Source organism: Protomyctophum bolini, assembly GCF_963924005.1.
Source record: "Protomyctophum bolini genome assembly, chromosome: 17".
In the NCBI taxonomy this organism is placed as follows: domain Eukaryota; kingdom Metazoa; phylum Chordata; class Actinopteri; order Myctophiformes; family Myctophidae; genus Protomyctophum; species Protomyctophum bolini.
The window spans coordinates 26,595,395-26,616,437 of NC_137878.1; the positions used below are offsets into that span (position 1 = coordinate 26,595,395).

The following is a 21,043-nucleotide window of genomic DNA, read 5'->3' on the forward strand; positions in this document are numbered from 1 at the left end:
TTATTTTTTTGATAAAACAGGTCGGGAGTTATTCAACCGAACGTGGACGCTGTTTCAGTGTTACATTTGCTGCGCATATCGGATCAATTGTAACGGCATGCATGATAAATGTAACAACGCTAAAAAACACCATTAAACATATCGTTCTCAGCTTAAAGCAATTACATTTCATTGAAGCAACTCCTTAGCATTGTTTTTATACCATGGATGTGATAAGAAAATGTATCAAACATAAGGGAAATATTAAATAGTATCGGGTGTACCAGTACCAGTTTGGCCATTTCTTTTTTTTCAATGGGGCAATACATTGATTAAACAAACGTTTGATTGATTGAGTTGTACAACGTTATACAACCCTAAACTAATTTCAGAATACACTACACGATACAATACCATTTCAGAACATATAATATTGGCCAATATGTCAAATATGTAAATATTACATATAATGGCATTGAATGGAAGCGGACCATTTGTAACACATGTTACAAATGACCCGCTTTTGCAAGTTTTCTTTGCAGTTGCTTACAGACCAGAATGAACGTGAATTCCGTCTAAACACGATGCAAACTAATGAAGAACATAAGCATGAACACATCCATGTGGATTTTTATTCACCAACACCAAAGACAAAAATTGTACCACACATATACTCCAGGTGTAAAATTAGACGCATTTTGAAGGTAAACACTTCAAACTTCAAACTCCTGGCCACGTAGAGTACGTTGCTGTACACATACTGACGCGATGGCGTCATGGTGGCGTTGACCAATCAAGATATAACGTCCATGTTACAACCGTGAAGCGTTACAACCTTGGCGGCTCTCCCCTACATTTGTTACTAACATTAGGTTGTGGCGAAGTAGACACGTGGCCAGCAGATACTGTGTTTTGGACAAACAGGCTAGGTATTGGTGTTGATTTGGGTCAACTGGACAAACAGCGTGGTGTTGTTTTGTGTCTGTGTTTGTGTTGGAGCGCCTCAGTGTGGCCGTACAGGTCATGTGCAACCTCTTCCACAGAGAGATGGAGACACTAAATCTCAGCTGGACAAACATGTTTGCATGCATGCATCGCTGCCTTGCATGCTGTGTGCTACTGTTGAGTCTGTCACTTACTTTGACTGATTTATGGCATTGTCTTTCTGTTAAAATCCAACTATGTTAATTTAAGAACTCTGGGCATATAGGTCATTGTTTATTCACTGTGCACACGTGTAGCCTATTGTATGTCAGACTGTATGTCTGTCCCACAGTCACAATCCTTTAGTACTTAGGCTGTGGAAATATTCAGGACAAAACAATGGTAGGACAAAACAATGGTACATTTCCAATAACCCATTCGTTACTACATGTGGAGTCAACTCCCGCCATTTATTTCTTCCCATAGTGCGTGGCAAAGTCGCTCTGGGATGAGTGCGCGCGTAGCGCGCACGAAATTCTAGTATATATATAGGGCTAAAGTGGGTAAATTATGTTTTGTAATAATAATCCAAATTTACAAAGTAAAAGAAAACTAAAGTTTTCAAATAAATGTAGTGGAATAAAAGTACAATATTTGTAGCGGAGCAAAAGTATTGGATAATGGATATACTCAAGCAAATACTTCAAAATTGTACTTAAGTACAGTTCTTAAGTAAGTGCACTTTCCACCACTGCATAAGTCATCCACACCGGCTTTAAGTTGTGTTCATTTCACACTTTTTTGGGGCGAAAACAAGCGATTCCGGCATCTATTCTGTACACGTGGAGTAAAAGTCTCGGTCAGATATTTCCTTCTAGGTTTTGTCTATAGTATAGTGTCTATCACATGACACACTCCTGGCTGCGGAGCGGGGGAGAGGAGAGGAGAGCGCTCTCGGGGGCTTTGTCACGCGGCGGTCTGCTCTCTTCCCCAGGCCTGGCGCCCCTCGTTTGATAAATGACACATGTCATTCTGTCAGCCCCTGCCATCCGGGCTGGGAGGCCCCAAGCTGATGTATGGCCGCCCAGGCTAAAGGAAATCAGAGCGTTTTGGCAGCGCCCCCGAGAACATGGCCTCTTATATGGGTCTCTGTGTGAGAGTCTGTACGTGTGTGTGTGTGTGTGTGTGTGTGTGTGTTCTGGAGTCAATGTGGAATTGCGCGTGTCTGTCAGTAAGTGTATGTGTGTCTGTGTGTGTGTGTGTGTGTGTGTGTGTGTGTGCGCCTGAGTGAGCATGTGCATGCTGTGTGCATGTGTACATGTTTATGCATGAGTGAGTGTGCACATGGAGGTGTGTGTGTGTGTGTGTGTGTGTGTGTGTAACTGAGTGCATACTGTACTGTCACTGTGTGTGCATGCCTGAGTGAGTGTGTGCGTAGAATGTGTACACACGTGTGTGTGTGTGTGTGTGTGTGTGTGTGTGTGTGTGTGTGTGTGTGTGTGTGTGCGCGCGCGTGTCTGTGTGTGCGCGTGCATGTGTGCTCTCAACCTGTCAGGCAGACGGGCAGAGGGAGACAAATCATCGCCGCGGCCTCCCCAGCTGTTCCCCAAATTTGGTGCAAGGAGTTGAAGAGTGTAGAAAAAAGCGAGCCGTTTGGGTTTTAAATGGCTGACGCTTCCCAGAAACAGGCGATGAATGAGAGGACGGGCTGATCCCAACACACACACACACACACACACACGGGCGCACACACACGTGCACACACGAGCGCACTCAAACACAAAAATCAAAACTCTTTAAAGCTGGAATAGGAATCAGGCCAATCCCAGAAGGACAGGCAAAATAGCATGTTTTTTGTTGCAGACAAACGGGCACAAAAGATACAGGTACACAAACACATTGAGGAGCACGTGTACACAAACACACACGAGATCGCACGCACACACGCACACACACACACACACACGTCCTGGGGTCGTCCTCCTCGATGGCGTGATTTCTGATAAACACCGTTTCCTCTCTCCAATTGAAAGGCTGACAGGTAAGACACACAAATCCCCCCCCCCCCCCCCCCCCCCCGACATGTTTAAAAGAGCCGTCGTCCTTCAAAGCCTCACATCACAATGTTTTATTCTTCTCTCAAGCCTTTTATTTTGGCATCCAAACAAACAAAATGTGCTCTCGCTCTCTCTCCCTCTCTCTCAAATACCTACAAAGGGGGTCTACAATGTGTTTTTAGGATAAGGACCCCTTAGCGGAGAGAGAGAGAGAGATGAAGCAGGGACCTCTCTACTTGTATAAAATAAATTGTGTTGCAGAATAAACCTTTTTAATAGATTTTCTAGTGTAAATGTACATGACAGCGTTGCAAAAAATGTTGCTTACTTTACAAAAAGCTCTGACTATAGACTAGGCGTTTTTGTCTCCAACTGGTCTTCACAAGTTTGGTAAAGCGGATATGCGCAGACGCACGCAGTCGCACGCAGACAGCAGGTTATCAGTTCTAGTAAAGGGAAACCCCACCTGGAGGTGGTGAACTCTCAATGACCCCGTTTGATTGGGCGCTGGCCGAGCTGCACCTCCCCCTCCCACACAGAAAGAAAGGAGAAAAAAATAAAAGGCAGGAGAAGAAAAAAACATTGGCGTCATTAAGCTGTGAGTGATGAGTGGCAGCCATGGATGACACCCCCCCCCCCTCCTCCCTCCTCTCTCTCCTCTCTCTCTATGCCTCGTCTCCTTTTTCCACCACCTCCATACCTTTCATTCTCGTTTCCTTTTATTCTCCCTTATTTCCGTCCCGAGCCCCTTCGGTTATTTCTTTTTCACTGCTTTGCTCTTCCTGCATCTCTCCACCTCCCTCACACTCCCCTGTGCTCACCCCTCTTTTGTTTTTTTGTCTTTCATGCTCCTTCTTCCATAGCTTATTTTATTCCCCCCCCCCCCCCCCCCCCTCTCTCTCACACACACACACACACACACACACGCGCGCTAATGCCTCACTCACTCCTGTCATGCTCTGTGTCCCTGGTCATGCAGACATTCTGCCCTGCTCCTCCATGCATAATAGAGAGAGAGAGAGAGAGAGAGAGAGAGACCTTGTGCTATGGAGCCATCATACTCTGAAAGACACAATACTAAAACCACATAGCAGAATCTAGAGCGTTCATTTAACTATGGGAGTGTACAAAAAAAGGACCCATAAGACAAAGAAATGATTTACAACCTGTGCAGAATTCTTGCCATTTAGCACAAATGCTCAGCAGGCCCTTTGGATGTCTTACGATTCTATTTCAGGACACTATAAATAATTGTGGGCAGAGACGTGATAGTCGAGAGAGGCAGGTTTGTCACCTGTGTTCAGCTATTTGCAACATCAGCTGGTGATGCAACAAACTTGTACTGTACTCGTCTACTATCACTACTGACTACTGTATGCTTGTACAGCGAGCACACTGCATGTGTCCGCCAGTATGTTTGTGTGCTGGATGGATGTCCGCTGTCAAACCGTCACATGGATGATGACTCAGTCTACTCTTCTACACGTCAAATTATCTGCGTTGTTATTTAACCGCTCAGTGGCAACCCAAATCCAGAGTGGAGAGTAGGAGAGTAAGTGACACGCTTTGATCTCGCCGCAAAGCGGGTGCCTATGGGCTATAGTTCCAAACATTGCTCCTATGGCTGGAACTATCCCATTGAGATACAATGAGCACTTCCGCATTCCATTGTTACAATGGGAGTCAACGCTAGTGTCGCCACTCTCTTACTATATTACTCTGCCCAAATCCAGCCTAATTCAGATTTTGGAACCAGATTGGAGTCAGACTTTTATGCAGTCTGAACAAGGCTCAGTTTCCATGCAGTGTTTTGCTGTTCAGAAACAATGCAACCCCGAAATGGTTAGGTCACAAATGTGATTTGGGCTGCCAGTCTGAACACTGGGTCTAGCCGCGTAGCCATATACAGTCTGAACACTGTGTCTAGCGTAGCCATATACAGTACTTCATTGACTGGAGTCCCCCACGGTTCAATACTAGGACCTCTCCCACCAAATCTCTTCTCAAAAAATGACTGATGTCTTGTCGCAACCCGACAGGCTGTGAACTTTTAGATGTGCTGTTTAGACCAAATGCTCACCTATTAACCCATTCTGACCGGGCACCCATTTTGGTGTTAGCATCATGTTATGCTTATAGCTATTGAAAATAGCAGATCTACAAGCTCATATCGCGCCACCGAGTGGCGCGATACGAGCTTGTAGGTCTGCTATTTTTGAAAAATTCGAAGAACGACTGACATTTTTAGAATCTGATCTCAGGTCAGAATGGGTTAATCAGACCAGTGTGTGTCCCGTGGAAACCTCGTATGAATCTGATCTCAGGTCAGAATGGGTTAAGACATGCCCAGAATAGGGACGCTGGGGTCCAAGTGTGTACGTTTGCAGTAAATGGCTAAGTGATTATAGCAGGACCGGTTGTATGTGAAACACTGATGCTAACCGAATGCTTACTCTTCAACTAGCGTGTTATCACAAAAGCACTATAAAAATAACGATAAAGATATAGTTAACTCGCACCACGACTCTAACAAAGACAATCAATGGTGAACTATGTAGTTATAGTTATCGGGGCTTGGTGTGAACAGCCCTTTATGTAATAAAACTTTTAACTCAAAGGTTCAAACATGTTCCAATATGGAACAAAACACCAGAGACAGATTGACAGGCAGGTTTAGACATTAATTAGCTTATCGTGGGAGATACAAAAGCCCTTGGCATCCCCGCTGTTTACAGTGCCTTTACCATGGTGACAGACTGAAGGCAGATGGGCCAGAGAGACAGAGAGACAGACAGACCAACATCTGTCTCGACTGTCAAATAGACAGACAGACAGACAGACAGACAGACAGACAGACACCCTCTCAGTCAATCATTAGGCAGACAAGTCAGACTGGTTGGCTGGTGTGTGGCAGACTAAAGTTAAAGTTAAGCAGGAATCAGACAGTGGCAGTAGGACATGGGGGTCTGCCCAATCCCCCCCCCCCCCCACACACTGTTTTTGTCTGAGACAGCCGATCACACCCCCCCCCCCCCCCCCTGTCACTGCTACTGTCTGCGACGACATGGGGGCTCAGAGGGAAAGATTTGGGAGGTATTTCAGAAGAGCATGTGGCGGTGGATGATCATTTTTTGAAACAGACCCTGTGGCACTGTATCCCCTTTCAAATGCCTATCAAGTGGTACGGCAACGCGGTTGGCAGCTACTGAACCGTGCAGGCTTAACCCCAGCCAGGTCGTGCCGGCCACGACATTTGCTTTCCAGGGAAACACTGTATATACTAGTTAATGCTATCACGACTCCGTGAGTGAGTCACACCAATAAAATGTTTCTTTTGATTCGCTACCAGAGTGGTGCTTTTTTCCCCTTCTGCATAATTGCGGCAATGAAAAGGGGGCTCACAAGAAATAAAAAAATAAACTAAAAGATGTGACAGCTGTAAAATGGGAAATCGTTTAATTGCTTTGTGGAGTTTGTGAGACAACCAGAGTGTGACAACACAGTATACTTGCAAAATGCAGCAGGCTATTGGAAAAAGAGTCCTTGAAAATATGGGAGCAAAGCCAATAAGTCTAAAAGACCCTCTCATTTAGCTTTTCAATTGATGTTCTCATAACTGACTCACTGACTCTTAAGCAGCCAGAGAAAGAGCGATAGCTGGGGGGAAAAAAGGAGATGGTAAAAGATGAGAGAAAATCTTGAGCAGGGAAGCAGGAAATCTAAGTCAGTATGGTCGAGATTGATGACATTATAGGAAGATGGGAAAAATGCTCGCAGAAAGGACGTGGGGTGGGTTTGGGGTAAAGATACAAAAACAACAAGAGGGACAGAAAGACAGACAGAGGAAGAGAGAGAGAGAGAACGTACTGTAGACTGAGATAAGGAGATGCAGGGAGAGGAGACATGAGAATGAGAGATGGTGGTGGCAGTCCACCAGACCGCAACGTGACCTGCCCCCACTGTCCAGTCTCAAGGACAAAGTGTCATCGGTTAACTGTATCCGTTCCCAGATGCCTTATCTACAGAAAAATGTAAAAAAAAATGAAGGTATTCATTGCTTTTCAATCGCGCGCCATCAGTTATAGTGGAGACTTTCGCTAGATAGTTTCAGTAGATAAGATTATTTCCGGAACCCCTTTTGGTGTTTTAAGCATTATGTTATATTTTAGTTATTGAAAAATAGCAGATCTACAAGCTCTACAAGCTTGTAAATCTGCTATTTTTGAAATGGGTTAAGTTTTCCCAAACTTGTGTTACTTAGTTAACCAGACGGGCAATTTTAGCTGCAAGCTATCTATACTCCAGAAACAAAGGAAGAGGAACTCTAACAATGCAAAAAGATCATTTATCACACACTACATAGAGCGTTTTTCCCCCAGAACAGCCCCTTTTAGAGAGTGGTAAACTGCCACACTTGGCCGATAACTACGCGGCGCAGTGTTTTTCTGCAAGTTGCATGCAGGTGCGATCAAAAAAAAACTCCCATCAGCAGCACTGATATTCCCAAGCACTGTGAACTGAAACTGTCGGCGTGTCTGCGGCGGGTCCAGGTGTGTCCCCGCGAATATTCCGCTGACAATGTGCAGGATTGATTAATGACAGCCACATCTAACCAGCAAACACACATTATACATCCCTCTCCCACTTTATCTGGACAGCCATGTTGACTGCAGAGAGCGGCAGAGAGTCTGCTAATGAAATGGCAAGATGAAATACAATAAAAGCCAGTGTTTGTGTTGTTGTTGTTATAGGTTGTCCTAAATTCATTAGGCCTACCTTTTTAGTGCATTAGAACACTGGTACTACTCGGCGTCGGATCCAGGGGTCTGCATATCTGAGACTGTACAAATGGAAGGGTCCGTTTGGTTTCATTTGTACATTCTCAAAGTTAAAGAGTATTATATTACAATGTAGTTTGTCCCAGAGATCCGGGGCCTAATGCATATCCAACTGGGGCCCGGCCGGGTCCTTTTGAGAATCACATTACTGTGCTGTACTGGTTCTGCTGCTTTTCTACAACTTATGCTAGTTTTGCAGATGGGTTCCCAGATTGAATTTATACTAACCCATTTGTGGATAAACATTGTGTTATTATCATCCTCAAACTCAGTGGTGGAGAAAGTACCGTATTTCCTCCAATACTATCCTCCTTCAATTAAAAGCTGTGTCTCTATTAATTTATTTTCTTTCTAAGTTGGGCGTCGCTGCCCCAGTGCCCCTGCCTGTCATGATGACAGACTGTCAGTAGCCTGACTTTATGCAGGCGCGCACGACAACAAACTACATGACTTTATGCAGGCGCGCACGACAACAAACTACATAACTTTATGCCGGTGCACACGACAACAAACTACATGACTTTATGCAGGCGCACACGACAACAAACTACATGACTTTATGCAGGCGCGCACGACAACAAACTACATGACTTTATGCAGGCGCGCACAACAACAAACTACATGACTTTATGCCGGCGCACACGACAACAAACTACATGACTTTATGCAGGCGCGCACAACAACAAACTACATGACTTTATGCAGGCGCGCACGACAACAAACTACATGACTTTATGCAGGCGCGCACAACAACAAACTACATGACTTTATGCAGGCGCGCACAACAACAAACTACATGACTTTATGCAGGCGCGCACAACAACAAACTACATGACTTTATGCAGGCGCGCACAACAACAAACTACATGACTTTATGCTGGCGCGCACGACAACAAACTACATGACTTTATGCAGGCGAGCACGACAACAAACTACATGACTTTATGCAGGCGAGCACGACAACAAACTACATGACTTTATGCCGGCGCGCACGACAACAAACTACATGACTTTATGCCGGCGCGCACAACAACAAACTACATGACTTTATGCAGGCGCGCACAACAACAAACTACATGACTTTATGCCGGCGCGCACGACAACAAATTACATGACTTTATGCCGGCGCGCACAACAACAAACTACATGACTTTATGCCGGCGAGCACGACAACACCACAACAAACTACCTGACTTTATGCCGGCGCACACGACAACACGACAACAAACTACATGACTTTATGCCGGCGCGCACAACAACAAACTACATGACTTTATGCCGGCGCGCACGACAACAAATTACATGACTTTATGCCAGCGCGCACAACAACAAACTACATGACTTTATGCCGGCGAGCACGACAACACCACAACAAACTACCTGACTTTATGCCGGCGCACACGACAACACGACAACAAACTACATGCAACACTAGAGAGCAAGAATGGCTCCTAAACCCAACGGAGACGCAAGTTATGGAGCGGAGCATTTGGGGATGAGAAATCTGCGGAGGACTTTTCATGGCTACGGACAATAAAACGAATGACTGAGAGCAGCAGTCTACAGCTGGAGTAGGGAGAGGATAGAGTAAACACCAAACCATTGTCAAGGAAAATGATACAAAACAAAGCAAATGAAATGAAATCTACCCTACAGCCTAGTGAGTAATGGAGGCAAGCTGTTTGACACAATGTGTTGTGAGCTTGTAGATCTGCCTTTTTTTAACAAACGTGCATGCACGTTTAAGCATACTGGGTTCAATCTGACACATTCTGACACAAAATTAGGTTTTATTCATTATGATCCGTTTGAAATGTAGGCCCGGTATCAAATACAGTTGAGACCGGGTTTCTAAAAGAGGTTTTACGGTACTCAAAGTAAAAGTATCAATACTGCAATATAGAAATTACAAAAGTATTGGCATCAAAATGTACTTAAAGAACCAAAAGGAAAAGTAGTCATTATTCAAGTTTGCAAATGTATAAAAAATCTTTTGAAAATAGCCAATCTACAAGCCCACAATGCATTGCGGGGCTTGTAGATTGGCTATTTTCAAATGGCCGAAATGAAGTGGTCAATGCATGTTTTGTAAAAACTAATCAAAATCTGCAAATTAACTAGTTCTAAAGTGTTCAAATAAATGTAGTGGCGTAAAAGTGCGATGTTTGGATCCGAGATGTAGATGGAGTAGAAGTAAAAGTATTGGAAATACTAAAAGTGCCTTGTTTAAAAACTCCATCCTCAACAGTTTGCTAATATGGAGGTGACCTGCTGAAGGTTTCTGTGCATGCACAGGTTCGTGAGCACACGTACTGTATCTATAGAAGGAGCAAATTAATCTACCTGGCAACACAGACATGAAAGTGTGTGTACTGGACTATGTGTACATTTGTGTCCGTAGCCTAGCACAGCCATATATAATCAACGGCTAATGACAACACAGTGGGAGTTGGCGCCCCACCGTAAATCAATGGGCAGAATAATTGCTAATACACTAGTTATCGATTAGCGTGCCCGCTATGCACTCATTTTCTAGGGCGACCGCGGCTAAGCGCTAACACAATGACAAGGGTAAAGTGTTATTTCTCACAAAGGCATGCAGACAGACAGCTGGGCTGGAAAAAAATGACTAGGGGGGCCTCGGCAGTAATTCTTAATTGACACCTGTCAAGAGCAATGGCAGCAGTCACAGCTGCCGCGGGAGAATTTCTACCCAGGTCCTATTCGTCTGTCACTTTTAATACCTTTTTTCTTTCATGGGGTCCCTCTCTTCCCCCTCCCTAACTGCTTCTCTCCTTTCCTCTAGCTCGCTCGCTCGCACCCCTCTGAAGGGTCCTGATCCGATCCAAAGATCCAAACACTGTGTTAGGATAGCAAAACAAAGACAACATGGAGGCCCATGTTGTTGCGGCAACCACTACGGTCGGCAACACAATCCCTTCGTTATTGATTGCGCCGGTGTTTATTTCACTTGGTCAAAGACAACCTTTTGTATGTTTGAAATAACCGAATGAACACTTACTGTATGTGACAGCTCAGCACAACGTTTAGAGGTAGTCTGAGCTGTAGTGTAGCAGGGCAAAAATGAGCATGTGCTTTGCATTGGGGTCGTTTGGGGAGTGAACTTTGAATCAATTGAGAGGCAATGTATTTGCACAATTGAGTATTTGTCTTATAGAAAAATAAAACTCCAGAAGCCAGGCGGGAATTTGGCTGAATTAATAGTATATAACACAAAGAAAAGCCCATATTGGGAGTTGAAATGATCAACACATTGATTCTATACAGCAAAAGAACCAATCTGCCTATAGAGGCCCATTTGCTTTACAGCTGGCAGTAATGAAAAGCACCATGTTGTACACATAGCAACACATCAACATAGTGGGTAAACGAGGGGAATGTGAACGAAGGAGAGTGAATATATTAGTAAATGCATGTGAATCAGTCACAATCAGCGCCAGCAGTAGTTTGGTGAAACATATAGCGGTGGGAATAAGCACATCTCTCAACCTGCTGATTCCGTGCAGCGGTGAAGGGGAGAACATTATAACATGGATCCCTAAGGGGGGCGACAGTAAATCAAACCAGACCATTGTATCCATATCCTGTCCTCGGTTTGATCACCAGGGTTACTTATTATGAAAGACAATACTGTCTCGATTGCCAGTTTCCCCCCCGACATATGATGTATAGAAATGTCACATAACTGTACTTTCTCTAAGATCGCTCAAACGCTACGCAGGAGGCTGGAGCCAAGACTGAGTGCTCGAGAGACGAGTCCCCTCGACTCTCTGGTCACATTCAGCCGGAGCCTTACTCACTCTCTCCAATAACAGCATGCGTCTGGCATACATCAGTCAACACACACACAGGCCTCAGCCCGATAATGGGCATATGTGAGCTGGAGCTCGAGCATGCATGCGCGCAGCAACACGCACACACACACACACAGACACGCACAAGCATTTTGATGTCATGTTACACTGAAATTAGTGGCTGGGAACACCCTCGTTGCTTTGGATTCGACGGGGCACGGCACACAAACTCTGGCCAAGAAATAAAGCGAAAACATACAGTACAAACACACACACTAACATACAATGTAATGACACACGGGGTCACACACACACACACACACACACACACACACACACAGACACACACACAATGGGGTTGCTTGCTGTAGTCAAGAAGGAAAAAACAGAAACAGAAAACAGACATGTCACTCTCAAAACACAAGTGAAAGCATCATGCACGCATACTGTACACACTCACACATACACAGACACCGCTGTGACTGGGATGAATGCAACGGAGACAGGGTCTCTCCCCTGAGAACGCACTGACCTCTGCGTGTACTGTACTGTGGACCTCCAGTCTCCTTGTCTCTACATTGTGACTCCACCGATTCTTTCTCTCATTCTTCCCCCGTTTCGTCCTCTTTCCTCAAACTGATTTGTAGGGGGAATACAAATGACAACTGCACAGAGCTATGAGAGTCCGTGAGCGTTTGCATACGTGCATGCCTGCGTGCGTGTGTGGAGCAAATGCAGCTGGCCCATTTTGAATGTCCAATTACCTACCTACGATGGTTTGCCGCGGCCTTCTCGAATGACTGCGGGCAAAGAGCCGAGCGTTGTCTTTGATCGTGCATAGGTGACCCTGCAACTACAGCATTTATATACTCTACCGTTCCAATGATCTGAGGACTGCAATACGCTATACCTATACCGTTCACATTCACTCTTTCACGTTCAAATATAAAAGAGCACTGTGGAATGAATCCATCTGTGAACAGACACGGCAACATCCTCAGTGGTCATTAAACTCTGAATGTAGGCCTATTGTACAAACCGCTTAAACCCAAGCGTCTGTATTCTGGGGAAATATACAAGCTCACTAGTCCAGACTACTAGATATTTAGTATAGAGTGAAAAACTGAAAAGTCACTACTATAGAGCCCTGAGGTACTTTACTGTGCACTACTACACTACAGTATACACACACTCAGGCAGCTACTGTACGTATGCATGCCTACATGTACTGAATGCTTTGTCATATAGTAGATGCATTCTCCACTATTCAGGGGAAAAGGTGTTAGTACTATATCAGTGCAACGTAAGAAAATGATACTTTTTTTTTTTTACACTTTCAGGGTGAAATTAGTCTCTCAAGTCAGACAACTCTTCCACAATCTACAGACAGTCTGTAACTCCGCCTCACAAATGTTGTGACAGGAAGCCGCCATCCGCCAAAAAAAAGAATATTTTTTGAATTTCCAATTCTTCTAACCAGCGAGCTAGATATAGGCTTCAACTAATGTGATTTCCGTCAAATGGAAATCATATTTGGACTTGGACTTATGCGACTTGCGGTGGTGATGGCGGGATATTTTCTATGCATTTTTTGGGCGCTTCTGATGTACAGAAGACGGACAGGCGGAAGCCTTTTAAAAGTTGTGTGAGCCAACAGCGTGTCTCAAGAGACTTGGGATAAATCAACACATCACGGTTTTTGCTGAATGGAATTTTGTGGTTTTTGAATTGATGTTGTGGTGTTGTTGTTTCCCTGGCAAAACTGGCCTTTCTCTGCTGCTCTGCTCCCCAGTGCATCTATGGCTCTGGTACATTTCACTAAGTAGTAAATCCTTTGATAGACGCAGTAGAAAACATGACTGCTTACCACTGTCTAAGTCCTTCTATGTCAAGGTCATAGATTCTTTCCTTGTTACACACGGCCCCTGTAGAGCATTGTGGCTTGCCTTGTGTTGCGGCTCAGTCTAGTTTTGAGACTGGTGAATGAATAGACACACAGAAAAGCAATCACAACACACACACACACACACACACACACATGCACGCAAGCATGCACATGCACGCACTTTCACATTTCCTATGAGAGTTAATTTAACTACGAACGTGTACACCTTGGAGTCAAGCACCCCCAACAAACGTGCCTCTCTGTTCTCTGTCGTGTACTTTATGTAAAGGAGAATCTGCTATCCTAAACCCTTGTTAAGTTCAGGGGTAGTTATTCCTTAGTGGTGTGATGCTTACGCCTGTGAGTCTAATTCCAGCATATTTCCAATACGACCCTCTCTCTCATACAAGAGCGCAGTCATCGATCTTCATTTGTCATTTAACCTCCATGAAGATGAGGACAGAGGGTGCACAGTGTACAGTATGCTGGGATGTGTGTGTGTGTGTGTGTGTGTGTGTGTGTGTGTGTGTGTGTGTGTGTGTGTGTGTGTGTGTGTGTGTGCATGAGAGAGAGAGCATCATTGTATCATCTTTAAGTAAATTAACAGGGAGGGTAGTGCCTCCATGCACACACTGTACTGTGTACAGTATGTGTGATTGAGTGTGTATGTGTGTGTGTTATAAGTCCCACTTGCTCTGAATCCAGATGTAAATGAATCTAGTGGTGTATTGTGGTGAGATAATAAATATCTATTGACTTCTTCAGTCAATGTCACCTGTTAATGACACTTTACATGCACTGCCTCATTGGACACACACACACACACACACACACACACAGCAGACATGAAAACGCAATGAAAGCAAACACGGCAGCAAAGCTCTCACATGCGCAGTCTCTACCCTGCTCAGCGACGCATTAATGCAGACACAACCTGCATTCACGCTCCGGCCTCGTTTGTACCTACGCTTTACTGATTAGAGCCGTTGATTTCGAGAAATAGGAAAAGGGGTTTTCACAGAGGACCACTTGCCTTAGATGACCTCTCTGCAGTGTCCAATGGTGTGTGTGTCCGTCCGTGAAGAGCAACGGCGGATTTATACTTAGTCGTGCTCCGGTGTCTCGCCCCCAAAAAGAGCAGATGTACAAGCTCACATTGCGTTGCTGCCGGTCGTGAGCTCGTTTTTGGTGCTCAACGACCAACCGGCTTGTGCAATGAAGTATATAATCAAGCCCTTTAGTCGTGCAGTTGCGGTGCATTTGTCACGCTGTGCCCAGCGAGTGTGTTCACCGCAATTCAGTTCATACTGGGAAGGAACGGCTGCAGTGTTGGGGTGGTGGGAGTGGGGTTTATGGGAAGTGGCTAACACAGAGTTGATTACATCAAGGCAGCTTGCAGACTTGACACCTTTGCTGGATTTGTCAGCATTAATCGGCGGGGCTCTGTCAGTGATCCGTCAGCTTCCCAGATAATTAGGGACCACGGCTAACGATGCCGTCAGGAAGAATGGAAACTGAACTTTTTTTTCTCTTTCCTCGAGTCATAATTAAGAGACTGTTTTTGTATAGAAGTTGGTGTGTGTGTGTGTGTGTGTGTGTGTGTGTGTGTGTGTGTGTGTGTGTGTGTGTGTGTGTGTGTGTGTGTGTGTGTGTGTGCATGCGCGTGTGCGTGTGGGGAGGGGGCTCGTGGGGGTTTGGAGAAAATAAAGGCAGCCCACGGTCAATAGATAAACTACATTCACACTGCTTCCTCTGCTGCTTGTATAGGCACATTGTTACTTCAGTCTGGACAAACGCCTTTGGTTGCTTTTAGTTGGGTGAATCCAGACAGCCTGTGAACTTTATACGTTTCCCCCAATGCAAGAAAAACACAGTTTTCCTCTCTCTCCCATCATGACCTACACTCTTTCCCTCTGCTCAGAACCCAAGGCACTCCACCAATCTGTCTCGGCTGACGGCACCAGTGTGCAATTCAGCTCACGATCAAACACTCCTAAATTCTTTAAGACTGACTCTGTAGACAAACATATCATGCTAGATACGATAAGGGGAACTTGGCCACCTTTCATGCCATCGCTGCTCGTTGCAACAGATGAGCATGGAGAAGATGGCAGTCTCTAAGAACAGCGTCATTTGAACACAACATTTGCTCCGCCTATTCTTCTCTGGCCAAACTAGCTAGAGAGTGGATGCTGACGTATGGACAATGTGATAGGCCAAATGGCGAATTAACCACTGAAGTCACTTTGACGTGCGATGGTGTTGCATGCCAAACAGCCGACAATCTACAAGCTCACAGCGTGTCGCATTCACAGCATGCTGTGAGCTTGTAGATCTATTTTCACAAATTTGGAGAATGTTTTACAGATTCAATGAAAATGTTTCGCCTATAATGACGTACTCAGCAATAGGGACATCAGGTTGAATGTGGTTAATGTTATAAATCCAGAAGGACACAATCGTTGACATATTTCACGGCCAAAGGCAAGCGCTGAATGATGAAGTCAAGTTATTATGTGCTGTGTGTGACACCATGTTTGCGGATTCACCGAGCCAACGGTGGAAGCAGATAGTCCTGAGAGGTCTGTTGTTTGTCTCACCATATAAAGAAGTAGAATTACATTTGGCAACAGTGATCCTTTCTCTCCCCCCCCCCCCTCTCGGTACCAAAAATGTAATCAAATCGTGACCTCAATACCAAGGCACAAACTGAACCGTTGTCTCACCCCCACCCTGATCGATAAGATTTCTCTAATCATCACATACATTAATATCTCTCTGTAAAGTACACTGGTCTGTCTGCACACACTACAATAATAGTGAAACACTGTAATATAATATAGCATAAAACGGCAACAATAGTGGTACTTGACCTAACTTAATGAGTCAGTTAGGTCAAAAGCACCATCAATGCCTTTTTTTTTTGTCCCCTTCCCTCCGGGCATGGGTTTATAATATAAACACAGCATAGTCAATGGTTTGAGGACTGAGACGATTTACTTAGCTTGATGTTTTTGTTTAGCCTACTCTTGTCGTTTGAAAATGTACGTTAAGAGTTTTTTTTATATTATCATCTTAATTTGCTGTTCGTCATTATTTATTTGACATTAGAACATAAGGTACTGCACATAATACCTCCACAGGACTGCACTTCAATGAGAAAAGAGCCCATGGGAGATAAGAGAGCGAGAGAGAGAGAGAGAGAGAAAACTGCAAACGACGACAAATGACTGCAGCAAAACTCACTGCTGCTCAAATTGCACTGCATTGAACTCAACTGCCAAAAACTAACAGATGCAGCAATGTGGTTCCAAACGAAAGAACACTGATGTATCGTCACCGGTCATAAAATGGACAGGCTGCAGTTCCATTACAGGGGCAGAAATCATCATGGTGACTGATGAAAACAGAGGCCATTTGAAACGGCATAAGAAAAAGAACCATTCAAAACCCCCTTCCCTCCAAGGAGCGAATGCAACATTTTGTTCTAGTCTAGTGCGACTTGCAAAGTGACAAATCTAGGTTACGGAAATATCATGTAATGCGTTGTAAAAATAGCCCTCATTCTTAGGTGTGTACAATATTTCATGCAGAGAGGATAGTAACAAACGAACCGCAGACAGTCAGGCACAAAGTCGCCAAGAAAGACAGACAACCTCCTGTAGGCTACTTGCACAGAGCCACCATGTTAAGTACTGGAAATAGCATGGCGACAAATGGCTGGCAAGTTGGTACTGACCATCGTTACGACTGACGCATGTGTATATCACAAAAACAGACAATTAAATCAAAATGTAAAAGTTGGAAGGCAGCGGAGCAACTTTAGAGCTCCGGTGAATGACTATGAGAGAATGGGCTCAGGAAAATAATTTTGTTTTGTTATACTTTTCATTGCCATTTTGTGGTAGAAGTATAAACCTGCACTAAACCTTTTCAGAGGCTTGTTCTTAGAACCTATTTCTCCCTCTACCCATCAGTAAATCCACATGTCAATTAGAAATTACAACCCCACAGAGTTCAAAGTCTTGCGTTAACAACCTTGATTAAGTCTGCTTAACCTCACTTTTCCAGTGGCTGATTAACATTCTACAGCTGTTTTATTCGGCTTTGGTCATTACCGCATGAACTTCAAAGGCTGTCTCCCATCATTTGGAAATGCCTGTCAATCACTCACATCTCTCGGTGACTTGAAACAAATTCAGGCATACCACCGGTACATGGATCTCTCACAGAACAACTTTTAAAGGCAGCTTTGTAGTCAAAGTATAGGCTTGCTCATCATCTTTATTATGATGAGATGTAAAATACTTATAGGTTAAAGAAGCCATTGTTAAATGACTGAAATCATGGTAGAAATTTAACTAATTTGGAAGAGACTTGTGACCCCTTAAGAAAGTCAGGGGGGCAAGTATTGTCCCATGAGGTCAAATGTTTGGCGTTCTGAAAAGTGTTCAGTTTGTCATTTCAACGTGACACGATGAAATGCCAATAACCGACCACGCATGCACTTCCGCAACTTTGAAGTCATTAAACTCACTTGCAGGTCTTGTGGCTTTGTGGGTCAAAGTGGACCCTGAGAATAACAACCACTAGCTCCTCTGTTCTTTACAAAGCTTTGTTTTGTATCATGGGCAGAAAAGTCAGCTCAGAAGCATTAACAAAATGAGGTAGCCTTCCTAGTTTACATTGTAGTACTTAGGCCTGCATGCTTCCCTCTGATCTCGTCACGCCCCGACGCCCTCCTCTTCGCCCACCACCGCCCCCCACGTCCCTCCCCCTCGGGTATTAATCACAAAGTATTTATCCCGCTTTAAGAACTTTTCTTTCAATTTGTCTTTTCTTTGCTGCTCGACAGGGGCAAAAAGTTATCCTATTTGAGTAACTCCGGCTGTCAAGCGCATGCGCGTCTCCGTGGCGAATGATTTACTGATGTTTATCAGGAATGAATAGATCAAAGGCTTCGCATGACAGGCAATCAATCAAGCATCAAATCAAGAATGGCAATCCCCGAGCGGAACACAAGCTGAAAAATAAGAATCAGCGGCTGTTTTTTTTTTCTTTCTTCCTTCCTGGGACCAAACATCAAACATGTTGGCCTGTAAAAGGAGATAAGAGACTAAGATATGTTTATCTGTTTTTTTTTTTCTCTTTGTTTGTTTTCTCTTTTTTTTTTTTTTGGATCCTGGCAACTTATCAGAGGATCAACTTGGGAGCGTTGCAAAATGAGATGCAGCCCGGATAATTAAACACAGCATAAAGCGTGGTGGTGGTAGTGTAGCTAAACGAAACAATGTTGTTGTCGTCAATTATTGCAGCACAATGTGATGGATAACGAGAAACGAAAATAATGTACAGCCGTCCCGCTAAAGATAGCCTATATAGAGGCTATTTAACATCACCTATAAGTATCCATGGTGCCATGTTTATAGTATAGAGAGGATGTGAATGTACAGTAGTGTACAGTGTGTCCACTAGTCCAGTTGTGTCCATGATGTACATACTTGCATGCAAGGCAGTTTACATAAAGTTGTTACACAATTGTAACACGCAATAACACACATAGTTGTAAATGTGTTATATAATAACTCTGAGAGTGCACAGATGTAACCAAATGGTCCCATAAGGGTCCATTTGTACACTCTCAGAGTTCAGTGTGAGTGTGTGTATGCGTGTGTGTAGACTTGTTCCTGTATGCTGAATGTAGTGTCTGTTACTAGAGGTGTGTGTGTGTGTGTGTGTGTGTGTGTGTGTGTGTGTGTGTGTGTGTGTGTGTGTGTGTAATATCTTACCCTCTGACCGCCTCGGTGCGTTCTGCTTTCTCCTCGGCATAGTAGACTGCTGCAAGACTTTCCGCTTGACTTTTCATGCAGAGATCATTCACAACGGCCAGCCGAAGAGAAGAGGAAAAACCAACTCAAAAAAGGAGAGAAAACCTATAACGTCTTTTCCTTAGTCCTTGTGTGGAGATGAAATTAAAAATGGAAATGTAGATCCCCGTTCGTCTTTTTTAAGATTTTTCTTTTTTGAAACAAGGGCAAATAAGTCTATTCGTCGATTAAGTTATATCTAGAGATCTTTTATCGTGTTTATCTGTCCGATCTCGAAAACACAGGGGGCTTGCTTCGTTCGTGAACTACAGTTGATTATATGAACTCATTGCGGCGTGTTTTGTCGGGGGGTGAAAAAAAACAATCGGCGATAACCTCCGTTCACATTTCTGTCTACTAGCAGCAGGGAGGAATATGGACATGTGCCAAAAGCCCCCCAGCCCCTCGCAGCGGTTCCATCCAGAGAGGATACCACCCCCGAAGCGAATGTGTTGCCGTCTATTTTTCGGCGTCAAAAGTAGCAAAAAAATGACTATTCCTGCGATGTAACAACTCCCTCGGCGATCTGGAATATCGGTCCGAACTGTTGTGATCTCTCGCTCCGTACACACACACACACACACAGGTGCCTATCCGTTTCTCCGGTCTAGGAAAAAAAGGAGGGGAAAGAGAAAGAGTGACACATTAGCAGGCTATGTCAATCAATCAACGTGAGAATGTGAGATTGGTCATTTTTAGCCATAGCAGCAAAGATCTGCAGACATGCAATTAAATAGCGTTATATGTTCACACTATCTAATCTATCTCCACCCCCCGACACACACGCACTGTACCGAAATACACCCCACATATCGTTTAGGATAATCTCAAAAGAATACTCACGGATATGCGGAGTGTCCGGGCGATTCTTCACATGGACAGTTGACGAATCACAGAAAGTCCGTCCTATATGGTAGGGAACGGGAACAACGCAGGCCTACAATAGGCTATACTCCGTGGAGAGTAGTAGTATTAGTAAACGCTGTTGTTTATTGCTGTTTGTCTCGTTTCACTCCCCGTGCAGCGCGGCCAGGCAGCAGAGCGGAGCGGAGGGACGGGGCTCGTTTCTCCGCAGTGGAAGTGTGTGTTGTTCGGCGGCGCACACAACACATTGGTGATGCGCGTCGCGGAGCGGAGCGTTCAGACACACTAGACAGCTTCAGCTGATAGACAGACACACACCACACGGCCTCTCCGTTACTCCACCCCTCTAGAGCGTCACCCTGACAAGTCAGAGCCCACCTGTCAATCTGTTTCATGGCTTTTATAGAAGAACACACACACTCTTTATATTATGATGAGCCAAACAACATCATGTGTATTAGCCTACCTGGGTGGACGGATGGGAAATGTGACACCCCCCCCCCCACACACACACACACACACACACACACACACACACACACACACACACACACACACACACACACACACACACACACACACACACACACTACCCCAATAACTTTATTTGACACCCCCATAATGTAGCTTAATTGTGCAAAGTTATTATAGTGAGATATATAGGCAATCCGGTCAAGATATCATCAGGTTTTCATTCTTTATGTCACAGTGCATGACAGGCTGGCTAGGCCTACTTTAGCTACATATTTGTGATTTTGGAACACGCGCCCTATAGGCGATAGTGGTGGCACATGTAGGCTATATCATTTGCTTC

General features: G+C 44.5%; 1 protein-coding gene across 1 annotated transcript in view; it reads right to left on the minus strand.

The window, feature by feature from the left end:
• tshz1 (teashirt zinc finger homeobox 1) overlaps positions 1-20,444 on the minus strand; it is a 40,359-nt gene extending 19,915 nt beyond the window's left edge. Inside the window, exons 1-2 of the mRNA XM_080788243.1 lie at positions 20,209-20,444; positions 19,288-19,972 (exon numbers count right to left, since the gene is read on the minus strand). Coding sequence (XP_080644369.1) covers positions 19,288-19,327 — 40 coding nt within the window. The 5' untranslated portion in view covers positions 19,328-19,972; positions 20,209-20,444. The remainder of the gene's footprint in view (positions 1-19,287; positions 19,973-20,208) is intronic.
• Positions 20,445-21,043: the final 599 nt, after the last annotated feature.